Here is a 21,117-nt window from a genome sequence, read left to right as displayed (position 1 = left end):
CATGACATATGAGAATCCATAAATATTATAATAAATACATCAGATTTCTTTGCTACATTTCCTCCTCTGCCAATGATTGAAGCACATATAATAACTGAGACCTGGGAGTTACAGTGCTGCCCAGGATGGCTGCCTCCCTAGATAGGACCTACCTAGGTAGTTATCATCCTCTGGCATCCCTGAGTAGCTGACCTGCTTTATATCAATGTTGGTTGCACCAGCTGGGATTTTCACCACAATGTTATAACCTGGGAAACAGAAAGAAAGCAACAAAAAAAGAATAAAAAGAACATTAAGAAATGTATTATCATTTTTTAAAACATGTTTGGAAAAGAACCGTGAGGTTTTTTGTCTTTCACACCTTAAGAGATAATAGCTCCACTATGCTGCTCAGACTGCTGCAGGGGAGACTGAGAGTGCTCTTTAGAACTCAACTGTCACATGTGGAGAATCAAATCCATGAAAGAAAGCAAAGAATGAAAACAAAGGAAAAGGCCTTGCCCTCACAAATAACCTCGTAGGTAGAAGTAATTACGCCTTAGAACTCAGAGCTGCCCTTTAATTTCCCGCAAGTGCTCACCTTCTCCCAGAGGAGAGGAGAAGATAGGAGAGGAGGAGAGAGAAGAAAGAAGACAAGGAGAGAGGAGAAGATAGGAGAGGAGGAGGAGAAGAGGAAAGAAGACAAGAAGAGAGAAGAGGAGAGGAGAAGAGAAGAGATTTAGTGTGTTACTTGACAGTTGGATCCATAGGGGGCAGCACCGATAAGGTTTATGGCTCTTGTGCTTGTCCATTCTGCACAACCCTGAAACACCTTCATTTACAACCTCAGTTAAACTGCCAGACCTGTGTGTACTTAAAGTGAGTCTTTCCTATTCTAAGTTTACAGTTTTCACACTGAACTTTCTAAACTATGTGATCAATGTATTATTGAAAGCTTTAGGATTCAGTACAGTTGTCATCACACACTTATAACAAATACTGCACAGAAAATCCACTTACAAACAGTCCTTCTCTAAATAGTCCATTTCCAGAGAGAAACAGAAGCATGCTGATTAATGTCCCTGTCTAACTGGTGTGGACAATGTGAACCTATAAGTGCACGTTGGGTCTGACACATGTAAACCACAATAGTTGCCTCCCCCACGGAGAAAAGCCACATGCACCAATTTGAGATCACAGACAGCTGGCTGAATCTCAAACTGTCCACAAATTACCACATCCACACAGGCACATGTTCAGATTGGTCAGATTCAGCAGTGTAAACAGTGGGCTATCCATACAAAAGCCCACTCACTGATCTGAGATCAGAGAGAGTGGACCAAGCCTCAAACTACCCACACGATAGGATCAGCCCAAAACCTGAGCCCAGAATGTAAACACGGTACTACAACAGAAAGGGAACACACTCCTGGTCAAAGCTTGAGGATTCATGTGGTCTACCTCAGACTAAAACCAAAGAGCCTTAGTTCACATCAGAACTATAAGAATGTATGGAAGGGCTTCACCACAGGTATTCATTAAGGCATTAAGCACCAGAATAAATCTGTATTCCCTGGAATTTTCCATTTTCTCTGTTGTAATCAGCACCTACATATAGTCGCATATAGAACTGTATTTACTTGGTTAGCTGCAATTTCTAAATGGAAGTTACAAGTATTATCAGTTTTTCAAAGAACTGTAATTAGAGTGTCACCACATAGTGTTTACCATGCCATACCACCCCGCATGCTTCATAGGGGCTTGCAAATTTGCAAATTAGCTGAACACTTGCAGCAGAAACTACAGTACTCTTGTTCCTTACGGAGTACAGAGAAGGGACGGAAACCCTGCTGCACACGGCCTGTTTGCCCCTGCCTCACCCCAGTCTGAGCTGATATTTGCCCATGTCTCATCGTGTTCAGCTCGTTCTAATGATGAGCACATCAGATGCCAAATGCAGCACACCAGCTAGAGGTTCAGATGAGACTGAAGCCCATTCATAGTTCAGTATTAGACTGGTTTACTCTATGAGTATTTATTAATATAATATTCTGCTTATTGCTGAACATTTGCTTGGAATTGTTTCAAGTAAGAGAAAGATCAGTTTCACAGTTTACAAGGTGACTTGTTGAAAAGATGCACTTAGACCCAGACCCACAAATCATCAGGACGGGCATGATCTGCCTCACTGATAGACAAAGCTTAAGCTTTTTAAAGACGGGGAACACTGCTCAGATCAGAGTATTGCGATTAGTTAGAGCCAGTTTACAGCTAGATATAGAGGTCTGTGCATGAACTTCCCAACTGGTACATAAGAGGGGAGGCAGTTAGCACATCAACAGTTAGTTTACCATATTGTGCATTGTTGAAGGTGCCAGCAACAGTCTTGCATGAGGAGTTGTCCCCTCCACACACTCCACACTTATCGTTCCTTGCCTTGGAGTTCAAAACATGATCGCAACCTGCTTGCTGGAGAAATGGAGACATAGAGATGCATATGGAGTTACGCAGAACTTTGAACATACAGAGCTGCATCAAGAGCAGAACTATTCAAAACAATGACCAAGGCCAGTCACTAAAGGCCAGTACACTGTGTGGCAGAGAATGGTGGAAGGAAACAGCTGAGTACCCTGCACAGGCCTTGTACACAGATGTCGTAAGTGTCTGGTCCACATGGTGTTCCATCTACCACTTGATCTCGTAACTGGTAATAGGCCATCGTCCCAGCAACACGACAGAACAGCTTACATCGATCCTTCATGAGGACTACAAACAGGAGCCATGGCAGTAGCCAATTACAAGCAACACTGAAAACATACACAATAAAACTAGCAACATTTAAAACAGCGTTTCGCTCCTATTCCACTTTTCATCTAATTACGTCTGTCTATAAAAAAAATAAATAATCTAACACACTTCATAAGGCTTCATAATGCAGATTTTTTAAGAGCTGTAAACGCTTCCCTGATGACTGGGAAAACCAAACCTGACCCAGACATGGATTTATGCTCCTGCATTATGCAGGCTGCATAACTTAATGGATTGTGTTACATATCCAGAAGTAGTCTGCAGATTGGAGGAGACTGCTGCACTGGTGTGTTTTCTATACAAGAGCAGCTTCTAACAAAACTCTAACAAAATGCAGTATTTTGTCAGTGAAACATGGCTGTCAGACAAGCCTGCATCGGCTCTGACAGCAGTGTGGCTGAGGGTCCTCTCTGTTTGCTTTAGTTTATAATGACTGCTGGAGTTTCACCAGCACTGCTCTCCTCAACAGTGGAGGGTCTGCATAATTACACTGACAGGTCCCAGGAGGGAGACGGACAGCCAACCCATGCTGGGCCAGAAGTGACATACGAAGAGTCACATATGTGAGTGTGCATGTGTGTGTGTGTGTGTGTGTGTGTGTGTGTGTGTGTGTGTGTGTGTGTGTGTGTGTGTGTAGGAGGCACTGCTGATTTTCCCTGTTGTGTATTTAAATAAAGAGTGCATGGAGTGGCAATGGAAAGCCACCTGAAAGATTCAGCACTCAGCCTGAGTCCAACTAGAGGCACGGTCAGACAAGCACGGGTCTTGCACGCCTTTTCTGTCTTCTATAGAATGGAAAAGAAACAGTGTGTGGTGTGTGTGTGTGTGTGTGCGTGTGTGTGTGTGTGTGTGTGTGTGTGTGCACTGAGGAAGTGAGTTTGAGTCCTCTTAAATAAACAGTCATTACAGTGGAAAGCAGAGAAGTGTACTGCCAGGGCAAAGCGAGCTCTCTCTGGAACACCTCAGGAGGGGTTTTAAGCCACACTCACTGCACTTACACAAGCACTGTGCAACATCACAGAAATCCACAGAATCACAGCTCTAAGAATCAAACTACTCAAATCAATGAAAATGAAAGGAATGGAGAACACTTAGGCATTTCAAACATCTTCTCCATGTAAATACGTTAAATAGCTAATATGAAACAATACAGGTCCAGTTTAGCCATATCTGAGAAGTAAGAGGCCAATATTCACTTACAATGTTCTATCAGAACATTGTTATAATAGAAAATGAATGAAAGGAACTGATCTCCAGTGTAGTACATGCATACTCACTTCCACTGTATTTGGGAACCCAGCGAACTGTGGGAGGAAGGCCGTTAATGTTGAAGTGTTTGCCGTCAAACTGGGAGCACTGCTCCTCCCGGAAGTCCTTCCGGCCCCTTGGACATGGCTCTGTGTTGCACGAGCGGAACTTCATGCGGCGTCCCACACAAAACCGCCCACCATTCCTTGGCCTATCACACACACACACACACACACACACACACACACAAACACACACACATAAACACACACACACATAAACACACACACACATAAACACACACACAGCCATAAATACTTTCTCTTACAACGAGAAGAAAAACAAAAAAAGGCCATAAAAAGATGGGAGGCTTTCTTGAAATATTTATGACAATAAATATTTATTTTTGATTACTTTTATGAAAGTTTACAGTGGTATTTTTCTTTGAAAATGTTATCAAATATATTAAACTGACCTTTAATTAATTAGTTCTCTCTGATGTGGCAAGTCTAAAAACATTATTTTACAAAGAAAGACTCAAATAAGGAGCTAAACTTTTTTCATGGCTGCAGTAAACGCAGGCATAACAAATGTTTCCCTTGATTTAGTCAATGATACTACATTTCAGCAGAGCAGTTTGCTCCTATACATCAGAAAAATCCATCCAGTTCTCTCTATGGGTGCCACTCTGGTGCTTGTCCAGTGCTTAGGCATCTCATGACTGGACTACTGCAACTCTTTCTTGGCAGACCTTTCCCTCTGAGCCATCAGACCCCTGCAATTCATCCAGAATGCAGCTGCATGGCTTGTTTTCAACCTCTCAAGGGTCTGCCATCTTGTAGTTGTTCACATTATATTTAAATGACTAACACTCAATTACAAAGCCAATGCTGGAGCAGCTCCCACATCCCTAAAAGCACTAATCTAAGCCCATTCTGCACCACACTGCTTTCAAGCCTCTAGTACTGATTGACTTGAAACACAAACCCTCCAGACAACAACACTCTTCTCTGTCCTGGCAAACAAGTGGAACTTCCACTGGCTGAAACATGTACAGCTGAAATATGGTCTTCTACTGAGTCAATAAGCACTGAAACATGTACAGCTGAAACATGGTCTTCTAGTGAGTCACTAAGCACTGAAACATGTACAGCTGAAACATGGTCTTCTACTGAGTCACTAAGCACTGAAACATGTACAGCTGAAACATGGTCTTCTACTAAGTCACTAAGCACTGAAACATGTACAGCTGAAACATGGTCTTCTAGTGAGTCACTAAGCACTGAAACATGTACAGATGAAACATGGTCTTCTACTGAGTCACTAAGCACTGAAACATGTACAGCTGAAACATGGTCTTCTAGTGAGTCACTAAGCACTGAAACATGTACAGCTGAAACATGGTCTTCTAGTGAGTCACTAAGCACTGAAACATGTACAGCTGAAACATGGTCTTCTACTGAGTCACTAAGCACTGAAACATGTACAGCTGAAACATGGTCTTCTACTGAGTCACTAAGCACTGAAACATGCACAGCTGAAACATGGTCTTCTACTGAGTCACTAAGCACTGAAACATGCACAGCTGAAACATGGTCTGCACAGCTGAAACATGGTCTTCTACTGAGTCACTAAGCACTGAAACATGCACTATATAAAAAAACTTGTCTTCTTTACAAATCCAGCGAGGTCTTTAGCCTGATAATATAACCTGACCTATCTATGCTCACAGGAGGATATGCATTTGATAGAGACTACAAAGCACTTCTGAAGTCACTCTGGACAAAGGAGTCTGACAAATGTTGTAAATGTAAATGCACTGTGTGGGATCTCTGCCTGTTGTAAATGTGTACAGCTTTGGGATGTGCTCTCTCTTTGTCTCTGTGTGCCTCTCTTTCTCTGTGTTTGTGTCTCTCTCTCCCTCTCCCTCTCTCTCTCTCCCTCTCACTCTCTCTCTCTCCCTCCCTCTCACTCTCACTCTCCCTCTCTCCCTCTCACTCTCTCCCTCTCTCTCCCTCTCACTCTCTCTCTCTTCGTCTCTCTCTCTCTCTCTCTCTCTCACTGTCGTGTGAGGGGACTCACTCAGGCTTGTTGCAGTCCCTCGACGTGCTCCGCGTTCCTCCACCACAGCTCCGGGAGCATATGCTGTAGGGTCCCCACGGGCCCCACTCACCATGCACTGCTCTCGTCTCCATCTCCTTGTTCACACACATTCCATGTCTACAGTGCTGCACACAGGGAAACACACACACACACACACATACATGAAGGTTTTAAAACAAGGCTTAGGGAAATTGAAATTAATACCAATCAGTTTTTTGATACCCAGCAATGTACACAATGTGTCAAAATAAAACCATCAACAGCCCTGGTTGATTTACAGCTGAGTGGCTGTATGGCTGAGTGGAGTCTGCCCTTCATTCCTGCTGCCCTAAGCCCAGGTTTATACTTAAAACTACATTTGAAGAGAAAATCCAGCACATGCTAATCCTGCTATTATTTATGCAGGTAGAAAGGCTGCAGCATTGATCCAGCTGGAGGACTAAATCTAGGACAGTACCAGGTCAGTGTTGAGTCTGCTCTCCTCTCAGCTGGACTGGTACCGGGTCAATGTTGAGTCTGCTCTTCTCTCAGCTGGACTGGTACTGGGCCAGTGTTAGTTCTGCTCTCCTCTCAGCTGGACTGGTACTGGATCAGTGTTAGTTCTGCTCTCCTCTCAGCTGGACTGGTATGGGGCCAGTGTTAGTTCTGCTCTCCTGTCAGCTGGACTGGTCCTAGGTCAGTGTTAGGTCTGCTCTCCTCTCAGCTGGACTGGTACGGGGCCAGTGTTAGTTTTGCTCTCCTGTCAGTTGTACTGGTAAAGGGTCCACTGTTCTCTAGGCAGGAGTAGCGGAGGCTGCAAGGTGAGAGGACCCTGCATTGTTCACTTACACATGCATGAATATGAATGTGTGTGTGTGTGTGTGTGTGTGTGTGTGTGTGTGTGTGTGTGTGTGTGTGTGCATGTGAGTGTGTGCGTGTGTGTTGACATCTTCAGATGGGTAGCACTGAGCTTAACCAGGATCACTGATACATTCCTACACTAATGGTGTCACACAATCTGGACACACACTTTCTCTCTCCATACTGTCAAGCTAAGCTGCAATGGTGCAGACATAATACACAGATTTAATAATTAAATGATCAGAGTCTAAAATTCTATAATAACTTAAAAAATTAGGATATATTACCCACCAATCCTCTGAATGGCTACAGGCTTCTCACAAAGCACTCAACTCACAGCTGCTTAATAAACACTCTATTAACATAACATTTACTGCTAGGCTAACGCTTAACACAATGTGACCCCCCCACCCCCTATCCACTTTATTCACCTCTCATATACTCACACACTCTCAGCACAGGTGAGTGGACCCGCGCAGGTTCCACTGCGAAGTGGGCATGGGGAAAGGGGGCTTTACTGGCACTGCTAGTGGGTGACTAAGCACAGCTCTGCTTCATCGCAGAGCCGTAACCGAATCTGTCCATGGCGCTGCGCTCCTTTCAGAGCAGGAATGCAGAACGGCCCGGCGTCTGTCTCTCTGGGTCAGCCCGAGCACATGCCCACCACTGGCACACACATAAGCACACACACACATAGCACAAGCAGGCTCCAGGCTCGGCAGTGGCACGCACACGCTGATAAGGAAACCCGAGAGCACAGCGACAGAGCTCATTACGGTCTCCAACATGCAGCTTTTCTCTTTCACTCCCCCTTCTGTCTGTCTGTCTCTCTCTGCATCATTATATCACTGTCTCTCTATCTCTGTCTTTCCTTACACCTTTCCTTCATGCATTCTGAATCTTTCACTCCACCTGAATCACATAATTACACTGGAAAACAAAATATGCCTTGGCATTGACAAGCAGGAGACGCAGTGGCCCCTATTAATACACTGTGTCACTGGCTCTACATGACTGGCTCATTCATACCATGGCAGAAAATAATGGCATTTGGCACAGAGCAGGCACAAGCATTTATTGATATACATCTTTTCTATAGGGTTTCTGCTTCTCCATGACACAAGTACTCACAAAGCAGTGGTATAAAATAAACTGTAAATTGCATATATCACTCATTCCTGACTGTGCACTTAAACTCCCACACAAAAAGCAGTCTCTCTGCATTTTTCCACAACATTTTTTATGTTTTTGTTTAAGGAGGAGGTTTATCCTAAAGCTGGGTGCAGGTTCAGTGGAGTAATCTGAGGAACGTAACGCACCTTGCTGTGGGAAAAGGGTGAGCAACGAACAGAGCTAAAGGAGAAGACAGATGAATAAACACAGTCCTCCACCCACTCTTACCTTCCTCCTCAACCTAGTGAGGACACAAAGTTCAGAGCTGAGCCACTACCACTGTGCTGGACACTAAGTGTGATCCACAACCTTCTCTCCACCACGCTGGACACTAAGTGTGATCCACTACTCTCTCTCCACTGTGCTGGACACTAAGTGTGATCCACAACCTTCTCTCCACCACGCTGGACACTAAGTGTGATCCACAACCTTCTCTCCACCACGCTGGACACTAAGTGTGATCCACTACTCTCTCTCCACTGTGCTGGACACTAAGTGTGATCCACTACCCTCTCCCCAACGCGCTGGACACTAAGTGTGATCCACTACCCTCTCTCCACCGTGCTGGACACTAAGTGTGATCCACTATCCTCTTTCCACCATGCTGGACACTAAGTGTGATTCACTACCCTCTTTCCACCATGCTGGACACTAAGTGTATGAACCGTTCATAACAGCTAGAAGCTTTGTGAATGTGCTCACCCATTATACTGGGTTAATTGGCTAATTTAAATCTTTAAAGTAACAAACCCATTAATTAATCCCCAACACACAAACACAGTGCTGCTTTGCTGTGCTGTATATGATAGCCACAGTAGGTGCTATGCTCCCCCTGGTTAAACTAGGCCATTTAGCCAATTAGAGATTGGAACAGGCTGATATTGGTTAATGCTGGGTTGATGTAGCCTTAGGTTGTACCAGGTATCAGAATGTATAAAACAGGGTTTGAATAAGACAATTCAGATAAAACAGAGGTAGAGTAAGAATGGCGATTAATTATGCTAAATGACAGGCAGGTGTTAATTGCTCCAGGCATAACACACCTTATAAAACAAAATTGATATTTTGTCTTCCAGAATAAATTGTCATTTATTTACAGAGGTTAATTTATTGTACTTACTTATATATTTTTTTATTTTTTGAATTGGCTGTGCAATTTATAACACTCAATATCCCTCAGCTGGAAAAAAGTTTAAACCACATCTGACATGGAAGGAGTTTCAGAAAACTGAAAAGCAGTGTAACTTACACAAGTGCTTTTCATTGCACATTATATTGTTCCATTGTTTTGTATGCTTCTTTGAATGCCAATTTTTGCACTGAGCATCCTATTAGGAACTTGTCCATATCACTTATATTGTTTATAAAGTGTAAAATACATTCTTACTCTTGTTCACTTAATAAGCTCTTTCCTGTGTAAAACCTTTCTTTATTTGCAGGCTCTTAAATGCATGCATTCTAAGCCCTGTGTGTTTGTGTGTGTGTGTGTGTGTGTGTGTGTGTGTGTGTGTCTTGTCTGTGTGTTTCTGCCCCATTGTGTACAGGAGGATACCCCAGGACCACCAGGGAGCCCCTTATGAGGACCCTAAGAGCTGTCACACTGAAAGGGAAGCAGGCTGTTAGACTGGCCCACACTCTGAAGCCTCTCTAAGCCTATAGGCATTCCCTTCCCTGCTGCTAGTTCATGTTTACAATTCCTTTATTTTGCTTGAAAGGTAGTTTGGGGGGGGCTTGACAAAAGAGAATTGACAGAAAAAGAGGTGACAAAGAAATAAAAACATAGTATGGGGTGCCTTCTCTGGCCATAGAGACATCTGGGACCATCGCTAAATTTCCAATTAGTGTACTCCTGAGGGGGCTCACACAGAGTCTCTGAAAAAAGACAGCGAGAACGAGATCAGGGCCTGCAAATACAGAGAAGTAAAGAGCACAATGACTCTCTGTGGGTCGCTATGTACTGGCAAAATAGTCAAGATCTGGCCTTAATTGACAATGCTGTGAGATATTTGAAGGCCTTATGGGACAAATCAGCCCAGCTGTTGCCAGCACATGTTCTAAATTAGAGAGTTTTACCCAGATACACACACACACACACACACACACACACACACACACACACACACACACACACAAAAACAAAAACAAAAACACCACAACATATAGGTGCTTACTTGCGTTCACTGAACTCCTGAAAACACATTAACCTCTGATTGCCACAAATTTCAACCATGCCGAGCGAGTGTGCATGCCAGTGTGTATGCCAGTGTGTGTGTCTTAAGCCTGTGGTGACCAGCCAAAAAGAAACTCTAAGCCATTTGGGGAAAGGCTTGCTCCCAGCATCTGCTCTGCTGAGCTGCTCTTTGGTTAAAGTCACCCTGTAATTGTGAGGAAACCTCTTCCCAGCACGTCATTTGGCCCAAAAACCCCCATACATCAGTGCAGGAATGAGAGGACAGGCCAGCTGATCTAAAGACCTGGCGCTCTTTCATTTTAACACGGCCATTTCCATAAGACATGAGCTTTCATGTTGGCTTTCTCACAGCCTAGGGTTGGAGTTCACCATAGGCACAGCAGGGATCAATTTGCACAGTCCTGCCTCTCTGACACACAAACACACAATCAAACACACACACACACACACACACTCAAACATATACGTGCACACACAAATTTGCATGCACACAGAGACACACACTCACACACACAGAGCCGGGATGAAAAAAAGGCTAAACATCATAATTTGTCACCTGTCTCTCTGCATTGTAAAACATCCTTACCGATGTGAAGTCATGTACACACCCTTCATGCTAAGTGTTTGTGTGAAATTATATTTTAAAGTGGCAAACACTGCATGCTTTCTGAATTCACAAAATCAGATGATGTGGCTTTAATTAAATTCTTTAAATAAAAGGTTTCAGCAAACTTATGTATACAGTGGAAATCGCTATGTAGTAATATTGATAAATGTTACAATTTATGCAAGTTAATAAATAACAAATACAAAAAATATAATACATGCAAAATTTTATCAATACAATATATTTTATATTTTTATATTTTAGATTTTATCTTATTTAAAATTGAAAACTATAATAATTAAAATATGATCTACAAAAAAGAAGCTTAAAGAGAGCAAAACAATGTGGTTTCTTTCTGTAACTGGTAAAAGTGTAATGTGTGGGTGTGTAGTATAGTGGGTGAATGGAACAGCTGATGTGTCCAAAGCAGTCATTTGAACTCCTAATGACAGTGTGAAGTCCTTAGCACGAACCACCAGAGCACAGGTACCTGCACAGAGGAGTTGCATCACCTTGACAGGATGAAGGACCACAAACATACAAACACAGATGTCACCTACATCTACAGCCCAATACTCCTTCAGAGAGGTCCTTCAGAGTGTTGAAATGTGTTTCAACATTAACAACAGTCTGTTTATCTATGAATAAGCACTGTGACAGATTAACTGATTCTTAGTTCCACAAAATCTGCTGACTCCTCTTGTCAGAGACCAAAACGATTGTGATTCCAATCCCATTCACTATGCCAAATGTAAATGTCAATCCTACGTGTAGCTCCTGCCTTTCAGGTTTCAGTGTCGCAAACACCTGTACAATTTGTGTGCCCACATAATCCAGCCCTCCAACCTCAGCAAGAGGTTGAAATCGTCCTTGCTAGATCGCCTTGCGTGTGCAGGAGCATGGCCAAGCAAAACAAGCGTTCATTTGTTCAACAAAATCCGCGTGGCACGTTATTGGCCGCCTCGGTGGAAGCGTGGACGTGACATGGATCTGCACCACAGGCTCTGGAGCCAGGAAGCATGCCGCGGAACGGCGCTCCGTGAGAGCTGCCAATGGCCGCGGCGGCCAGCTCACACCCCCACCAACACATTATTCCCTTCCATCAGACTTCTCCAAGACTTCACTATCTTGCATTAATTGTGTGAGACGAGGGCAGGTTGCAGAGAGTGGGAGAGGTCCCCTGAGTTTAATCACACTGCAAGCACAATGCCCACTTTTGTGTTGTCTTGATATAAAATGCCTTAGGAGATTAGGTAGAGACACAACAAGAGGAATTAGAAAAAAGTTACAAACTGACAATATCTTCCATGTATTAATATCTCCATTAATTGATATTGTTTTTCACACAATGGTTAAAAAATCCTTTAAAACCCTTAAAAGCCTTTAAAAACCTTGAGCACCAAAAGCAAGCATTGCTTTTCCTGATGGTTACAATTGAAAAGTGTGTATTACCGGTGTTGAAGCTGGCGCTAAACAGCAGAACATAATTAAGATACAGCAATTCTGTATGTGAGTGTACGTAAAGACTAAAACAAACAGGCCTGTAGGCAAAGTATGAACAAAGAAAAGCCCTCCGCCAAGCATGCGACTATGAGTGAACTAGGAAAAACTCCCAGATGAACTTAGATGTATCTCAAATGTAGCACTTTTATATCCAGGTTAAAACATTTCTAATCTTGTGCTTATAGTTGACCTCTTTAGTTGACCATTTTATCCTTGCATTTGTAGCCTTTTAATGTATTTTTCCTCTTTAAATTTTTTTTTCAATTTAAATCAGTGGTATTTAATTTTATTACTAGATGATTCTATGTAATCGTGACGGAGACCGTTACTTAGGAAGGTTAAATGGGTGCTCTGGCTGCTATGCTAGAGAGCTGACTCTTTGGTCCAGTGCTCAGAGCTCACTTTTACTTCCTGTCAGCCTTGGGTTTGAGTCCCAGGTAGGGTGGCTGCCTTTAGCCCTTGTTACACATTGTGTCAAACGTGGAATGGCAGTGAGGCCATTGGGAGCTGGGCCATCGGGCCCAGCTCGATGAATCCACCCCGCTGTGATGGGATGGTGTAGCCCAGTGTGAGAACCCCTGATGAGTGGAATGGACATAGCCCTGATGGAAAGGGCGGTTATGTTTGGAGGGACATGTGGACAGTGTCACGCACAGAGGACACTCCCTGGAGGTGAAGGCAGTGTAATGGGGACCGTCACTCTCCAAAGGGGAGGATGGAGACAGTCCCTTAGGAAGGTTAAATGGATGCTATGGATGCTATGGATGCTATGGATGCTCTGGCTGCTATGCCTGGGAGCTGGCTCTTTGTTCTGGTGGTCAGAGCTCATGCGTAGCTCCTGTCAAACATGGATTTGAGTCCCATATAGGGTGGCTGCCTTCAGCTTTCGTTACAGTAATGCTTTGCTCTTTTTTTTTTTTTCAAAAACAGCAATAAGCTGTTATTTAATCATGTAATTATTTTATGTTTTATGTTTTGAAGCACTTTGGATTGCCACTGTGTATGAAAACTACTAAAAGTGATATACAAATAAACTTAACTTTCTTTGAAAGTACAAATTCTGTTGCACGAGTTGTGTTTAAGTGTTTTGAAGTAAATCTGCATGGTCCGTGTGTGCTTCTCTCGCTGTGCTGCTGAACCCAGGCAGTGCTCTTTAAAGAAGTGTGCGGAGGGCCAGCCTGCTGGACGCCAGGACGACAGGCTGACTGTGTTAAGGGCGTCCACTCCACGGCTTTTGGAAGGGTCACAGGGTGTGACAGAAGAGTGGTGGAGGTATTTATACACAACACACAATGGCACACCCCCATTAACGCAAGGCTCACTGGACCAGATGACCAAACAGTCCTGCTAGGGTCATGTGACCATATTACTCACTCCAGCGCCCAGCTAGTGGGAGGGAGGGGGAGAGAGAAAGACTAGAGGGGAGTTTGAATTAAAAAGAGCCAAGCAATTACTACCACCAGCAGGGAAGCCTCTCCAGCAATGCAGTCACTCTCCACTGGAATTACAGTACTTCAGTAAGAGACAAAAGTAGTTCCAATAAAACTGTCAGCTAAGTTCACTTTGAAGCTAATTTGTGAGACATAACAATTAGCAAATAACATGTAGATCACATGAGAATAACAGTAACTAGCCTCTACTTGATTTTATACGTCTACTTGATTAGTTTTTATGGGTTTTTTTAGGAGTGGTATTATATTAGCAATGCAACATCTATTTGTATATGACAAATACAGGTCTTTAATCCATACTGTGTTACATATAATTGCAGAATGCTTAAGCTATACTTAAGATTGACAGTCATTTAATTTCAGTGACTTTGTCATAATATTTAGAAACTGTCTAGAGAGGAAAAAAGAGATTTTTTTAACAAGCCTCCCTGACTTCTTAGCCACATTAAAGCACTGTAAACAGACAGGTGAGCTGAGACAGAGAGCCTCTTTTCTTTCAACTCCTTCCACTTCAAAGTGACCTGCAAGGAGATGACACCAAGCCCTCAGCTCCACAAACAAAGGTGCAGGTGCAATGAAGGGTAACAGCAGAAAAAAAGAGGACCCTTTGTGCCCCCGTCTTCTCTCAGCAATGTGGAGTTCCAACCAGCAACCCACTAATTGTCTTCACTCAACTGAAGAGACTGTGTGCTCCAGTAATCAAGGAAGTGGCATTTACATCACATCTATTTATGTTGGGACTGTGGAATGGTTAAACAGTTCTGTGCCATTGTAGCCTGTGTAATAATCGGAATGTTAAAGATATAACATATCACATGAAATTGGAGACCCACATCGCTAACGAATAATGATGTCGAGCTTAGTACAGAGATGAACTTCTTCATGCTTCTGTGGTTTTAATTTGAGAAACTGCATGACAGTCCAGCAGTCAAGGAGAGCACATGGAATGTCTCCCGGCACAGAGAAATGCCTGGGACGCTGCGGTTGTCGAAGCTGAATTAATGTACTAGTCATTGCGTTTAACATTTCTGTATTCAGAGTCAACGTGGTGTGATCCTGAGCCAGTATGGAGCTGCGGTGCTTGTGTTTGAAGTTGCCTTACACACCTCCCATGGGGAAATGGATAAGCAGTAAGTTGGAAGGAGCACCTTCTTCACCCAACTCTCTCTCTCTCTCTCTCTCTCTCTCTCTCCGGAGCCTGAATCAGAGATGTGGGCCTTTTGTGTGCGAGCTAGTCCTAGCCCACAGCTCCCTGACCAATCACCCACTCACCCGCATCTTAAAGTGGTCTAGGGGTTGTGGGTTCAGAACAAGCTGACTTGAATGAGAGTGCTGTACAGCATCTCATTTCAAAGACCAAGTAGTCCCCTTCCCTTCACAACATGGCCCCTTTGAGGCTCCTGCCCCCCCACCCCACAACAGTGCCAGTAACATTGCACTAAACAAGGCTAATTAGCATAGCATCCCAAAGGTGGAATGCAATGAAAGAAGCACTTAGTGTACAGACTGCTAATGCTACAAGTTGTACATGACAGGTGGGCCTATTTAACTAATTGGGGTGTTACATTTGCTGTTACATTTATCATCGGGGAACTACAGAATATGGGTGACTACTTACTCATGCTTCTCCTTTCTGAGATAAAATATAATCTTTTTTTCTTAAATGGAGTAATGTACATTTTTTTAGATCTTATCCCAGCTAATGATGCTAATTATACTTCTTCAAAACAAATCTGACACGTTATTCTTCAAAGTGTCTGGTTTAACTAATTGCCTCAAGCCAGTGGGTAAAATGAATTATTAAAAATGAATGAGCAAAATCAAGCAAATGGCATAATGTCATGACGGGGCTTTTTATTTTTTAACCTGAACTTACACACAACTGTACTTTATTCACTTTACATGCTGAATACCAAGAAAAGCTCGTATTACCCTTGTCAGCAGTCTAATAGTTCATGGCAATGCACCACCGACTGTCCGAAAAAACATTAGTGGAAAAGTCTCACCATGCCATGACCGCATTCAGTTCCATCAGCCAGGGGCATGTGCTGGGTGCGACACCCTTTGTGGTCCCCTTCAGAGCTGGTGCACCAGAGTCGCTTACACTGTTTCTGTGATAAGAAAGTTTTTCATTGAAGACAATGAAGCAGACATTGTCAGAATTTAGACAATTAGAATATAACCTACAACAAGAAATCCTTAACTAAGTAATTTCATGCATATTTTGGTTCCAAATATATAGTGACTGTATCTTTAAAATGTTGTAAGTGCACATTAATCGTGGTAATACAGGGTCAAAAAGTAAGTAATTTCATAAAAGTGCAGGAATGTGAAGCAACCTCAGCAAATTCACTCAAGACTACAAAACAAATGTTCATGTTTAGTTCCTACGCTTCCAGTTCAGTCCATTAGCAATGGCTGGTCTCCAGAAGGATCACACCCAGCCAAAGCTTCAGACAATGTGAGAACTCAACATGACTTCACAAAGGCTTAACATATGCTTAAGGACTTTCTTGAACATGCCAAACACTAACAAATCAAACTACTTTATTTGAGTGTCCAGAAGGAAATTAAGACAATGCACTGTTACAGGACATGTTATACATTACTAGACTGAAGACCTTGTCTATCACATTGTCCTGGAAACCACAGGAAAAGGCAACACTGCTCTTTGAATGTTTATATGAAACTTGTTTGGACAGTGGGTGTGCTTTAAAAATTTCCTGCTGAGGAAAACCGGGACACTGTTCTCTCCTTCAGTCATTTTCCCATCCTAGCCAGCACAGCACCCCAAAACTAGTTTATTACACCAGCACCTCAGTTACATCAACAATAACATCATTCATCATTTTTTCAAACTGCTTTGTATCGTGTGGCTTCATCTTGTTCTCATAACCTGTTTACAGCGATTCCTCTGATTCATCTACAGTTGAATCAGCAGTTATGTCTCAAGGCATCTTCAAATGTGAAGCTCAGCCTTACCATAAATGGGCAGACTTGAGAGCCAGGTCCAAACATCAGCTCACACTGCCGGTTAGCGTTGTAGAGTTGACCTGGGAGCTTGATGGGAAGGTCATAGATCCTGCCAACTGGTTCATCCAACAGACACTCTCCATAACCAGTACTGAAGGACAAAACACAGGAACGCTTCAAGAGACACTCCCCATAAGACAAAACACAGGAAAGCATCAACAGACATCGTCAATACAGTGACTTACACCAGTCTGAGCAAGCTTTGTCTTTAATATTAAAACTCTTTCACTTGAAGTCTGCATTCATGGGCTATCCTGAGATACTTGCTGACTTACTTTGCAAACCTCAACAGAAACAGCAGGGTAGCACGTTGGATAGCAGTGGGTGGTCTGTTTTGTTACCTGCTCATTTCACTAAATGACGTGACTCTGTCAGAGCCCCTCCGTCCTACACGCAATATGCTGCATTTCAATACACCTTCCTAGAACCTTGATGTTCCTCTTCACAACGTCCAAAATGGAAGGATTGGGAATGCTATACATGCTTGCCAAAAATAAAGTTCCATAACACCAATCTTACAATACTTTTCTTTCCAAAGGTAAACAGCCTGTCCACCACACCCATCATTTCAATTATATAGGAGAGGTCACAAAAGAACAGCTGTTTTAAACATGTTCATCATTGCACTGGATTTAACCGCAGGTTTTAGACAGTGAATAGGCCTTTCAGCGCATGGCATTAGAGAGTCATTCAGCAGACTGCTGTAAGCATCCCAGTGAGAGCATGCTCTCGGTTCCTGGCCTCTCTGTGTGTGTCTGTCAGTGGAGAAAACAGAAACTGAGGGCCACAATGGCAGCTTGATGTAATTATGAGACATGTGGACACGGCTCGAACAATTTGTCCACCAAGAGGGCTAACTAAACACCTGTTTCTCCCCGAGCCTGCTCATTACTTCAGCTTCTCCCCATCCCCTATGCTGTGGGAGCGCTCATAGGCATCTTTGTTTTCAGGCAGATGGGGGGGATATAAAAGACTGCAGGTACTGTATGTGCATTTTAAGGAGGGAGTCCATTCAACGATGAGAGCAAAGCAAACTATGAGAGCAGGAGAGAGAGGGAGAGACAGACTCTATGGAGGCATCTCTCAGCACTGTCCCATCAGCACCTTGGGTATATGGGTGTGTTATTAAAAACAGCGGGTTTTTTCATAGAACTTTCTTATATTAAAGTGTGATGCATGAAGTCTATCAAGACCCAGAGTAAGCCGAAGCTTTCTGGCACAGATGCGGAGCCCACACCTGTTAAGCACTGAGGTGAATTCGGTAAACGTATCGAATAAAAATCAGTTTTGGTAAAGAGAGGCAATGCTAAAGGGAGGCAGGGCCTAAGTGCCTTGGCTTAGATGACATGTGGTTGATTTATAGTCCTACATGACACACAGCATAACATGCGACACTCACTGCAGTGTGCTGGCATCTTGCCCACCCGCATGTTTTCTTCCCTATACTTTTCTAGGACAAAAGTAAAAGCGGTCTGTCCAAATAGCCAGTACATGAACAACTTGATAAATCACTGGGTTCCAGATTTGTATGCTACCAGCCATTCTCAGTCAGTCAAGGATGAGAAAAGGATTAAATTAAACTTTTAGTAGAACTGTGATGAATGGTGTGATATATTTTGGACACAGTTCCATTCATTAATTGGAGCTCTGTATCGACTATGTCTCCCACTGGGACTTTAAAAGGGGGAGATTAATATCTGGAAAAATGCTTTATACCAGCCAGCACTTTAATTACTGCACATATACATGAATTACTGCAATTTAGCACATGAGCATAACTCGTGTGCACTGTGCGCTTGCTTCCAGCTGCAGAGATGCATAACAGAGAAAAATGTAATGTGCACATCAGTATGTGGAAATAAGAAACGTGGGTGCATTTCTTTCGATAACTTTCAGTTTGGACTTAGCACTTTGAATGGTTCTCTTATTTTTCTGAACAAATGAAAAAGTGAAAATGAAAAAAGCCATACTGCCTTTCAGGTAGAACTGTTATGATCCATACAAAAATCAAAACTGAGGAAGGTTTTTCTTCTCGAGTGTCCTTGTATATGTTTGTGAGTCCTTGTTTGTGTGTGTTTGTGTATGTGTGTGAGTGTATGTGTGTGTGTGTGTGTGTGTGTGTGTGTGTGTGTGTGTGTGTGAGAGAGAGAAAGAGAGAAGAGGGCAGGGGGAAGAGACCAGGAGTCTGTGTTTGTTCCTGCACTGTACATGCCTTCATTTTCCAACAAGAATGTAAAGAACTAGAAAACTCTTAAGAATGAATGGCCAGTCAAAACACTGATGCACTTAACCACATCGCCTCTCACAAGTCCTGTACTGATCCATGCTGTGCTGATCCATGCTGTGCTGATCAGTGCTGTGCTGATCAGTGCTGTGTTGATCAGTGCTGTTCATTGTTGCCTTGGCCAAGAACAGAGAAGCTCCCTAACATGAGCTCCACACCCTCCTCCACACTTCATGTTTATAAATATCGCCATTGTTAAGCAAACTGTTTTTTCTGATACTCCCACACAAAAAAACCTGTCAGTCTCCCCACCACTGACATTTCCCTTTCAGTTTCAGTTGTGAGTTCAACAAAATCGCCCACATGTGATGCCTCATATGAAAAAGGATTCCCTTTCCTACACTTCTGAACACCGTTCTTTCCCTTCACTGGAACACTGTGGCCAGATCTTGTAACGGAAGGCCAGCCATGGCCAGCCAAGCCAGTTCAACATCCCTCACACGGGCCTTCCACACAGCCCATGAGCCCTTGTCAACAAGGGCCTCTTTTGTGGAGGTCCCACAGGCGACAGCACCAGAGAGCGGATCAAAGGGTCGTGTCCAGCAGGAATCTCATTTTAACTGACATTTCCCCATGTTGAAGGGAAACCCTTCAGCTGAGGCGGCTGCTTGCAGCTTCACTGTGGAAGCCCTGAATGAGTCGTCGTCCTGGGATACCGTTGCTGTGGGACAAAGCACGCTGGCAACTAAATGATTGTTTGTCCAGCATTTCAAGAGTCACTCTAACCGAGAGGAGCAAGGAGAGGAGAAACAGACAAATAGAAAGAGAAAAGAAAAACAGACAGGAATAAAGTAAGGTGGGTCCAACAACAGGATTATGACTGATCCTTTATCAGCAAGAAAATACATTTGAACAAAATGCCAAAACAGCATGGTACCTATATAGCAAATTACATTTAATACTGTACTAAATGAAGAGTCAGTGATCAACTCCCTAAATGTCAATGGAATTTGTCAATCCATGTCTATGGGATTTTCCTTTTTGTTTCAACCAAAACTTTGGCAGGATATGTAGTAAGCCTCTAAATTAGGAATTTCTAGTGATATAACCATAACAGCATTTCCCGCATCTGGAGACTAATTGTCCTGTAACTGAACAGAGAGGCACTTACTCCAGGAATTCTGTGATGTACTTTCGACTGCATTTAGACCAGGACCATGGGCTTGTGTCATAGTTCAAGGTTGGGGCCATGACATGATACTGATGCTTCATTCCAGCTTCTCGGCACTTTGGGTTGTCATCATGAGGCATGTTGAAGCTAAAACATACACACAAACATGAACCCACACACACACACACAAACAGTCATTAGGAAAGAATATAGTGCTAAACAGATTTGGATTGGCAGAAGGGATCTTGGGATTGGCAGAAAGGACAAATGTCAGTGTTTTTTCAGGTCTACATCTTAAATGGTTGCCCCCCTTAATTTTAACTAGAAACTTAAAGCAGCATCAATAAAATTGGATTCACTTGTTTCTTTACTACAGCACAGTACTGCAGGAGGAACTATACACTTGTTCGTGGGTTATAGAAATATTCCACCATGTCTTCATGCTCAGAGAGTGCCAAGCCTGACACACAAAATTCATGGAAAATTGACTTCTTTTACACCATGAAGTCAGAAAATATGGATAAAACAAGACATTTAAAAGACTGAAAGTACATTTTCTTGGGATTACATGGAAGGGTACCAGGGGAGAGAGTTCAAAGTGATCTCATTTTAACACACACACACACACACACACACACAGATTGTCAAATGTCACATACAGTAGTTTGAAATGGATAAATAGGCTCAATGAGTCTTTTTTTGAAGAAAAATCTAATTATGTTGTTTTGATTCACCGGATGGACTGTGCTTGAAAGTGCCTTAGCAACGGCACAGATCCAACTGTAA

The 21,117-nt window shown here is 43.0% G+C and overlaps 1 protein-coding gene across 1 annotated transcript in view; it reads right to left on the bottom strand.

The window, feature by feature from the left end:
- LOC113571825 (A disintegrin and metalloproteinase with thrombospondin motifs 20) overlaps positions 1 to 21,117 on the bottom strand; it is a 77,989-nt gene that overhangs the window by 32,728 nt on the left and 24,144 nt on the right. The window contains exons 9-16 of the mRNA XM_027000985.3: positions 20,332 to 20,478; positions 16,886 to 17,027; positions 15,910 to 16,014; positions 6,118 to 6,263; positions 4,065 to 4,246; positions 2,609 to 2,745; positions 2,331 to 2,448; positions 153 to 248 (exon numbers count right to left, since the gene is read on the bottom strand). Of these exons, the coding sequence (XP_026856786.2) occupies positions 153 to 248; positions 2,331 to 2,448; positions 2,609 to 2,745; positions 4,065 to 4,246; positions 6,118 to 6,263; positions 15,910 to 16,014; positions 16,886 to 17,027; positions 20,332 to 20,478 (1,073 nt within the window). The remainder of the gene's footprint in view (positions 1 to 152; positions 249 to 2,330; positions 2,449 to 2,608; positions 2,746 to 4,064; positions 4,247 to 6,117; positions 6,264 to 15,909; positions 16,015 to 16,885; positions 17,028 to 20,331; positions 20,479 to 21,117) is intronic.

Source organism: Electrophorus electricus, chromosome 4 (assembly GCF_041902795.1).
Source record: "Electrophorus electricus isolate QZ-2024a chromosome 4, ASM4190279v1, whole genome shotgun sequence".
Taxonomy (NCBI): domain Eukaryota; kingdom Metazoa; phylum Chordata; class Actinopteri; order Gymnotiformes; family Gymnotidae; genus Electrophorus; species Electrophorus electricus.
Note: the sequence above shows the minus strand (reverse complement) of the source record. Positions and strands in the feature narration are given on the sequence as shown.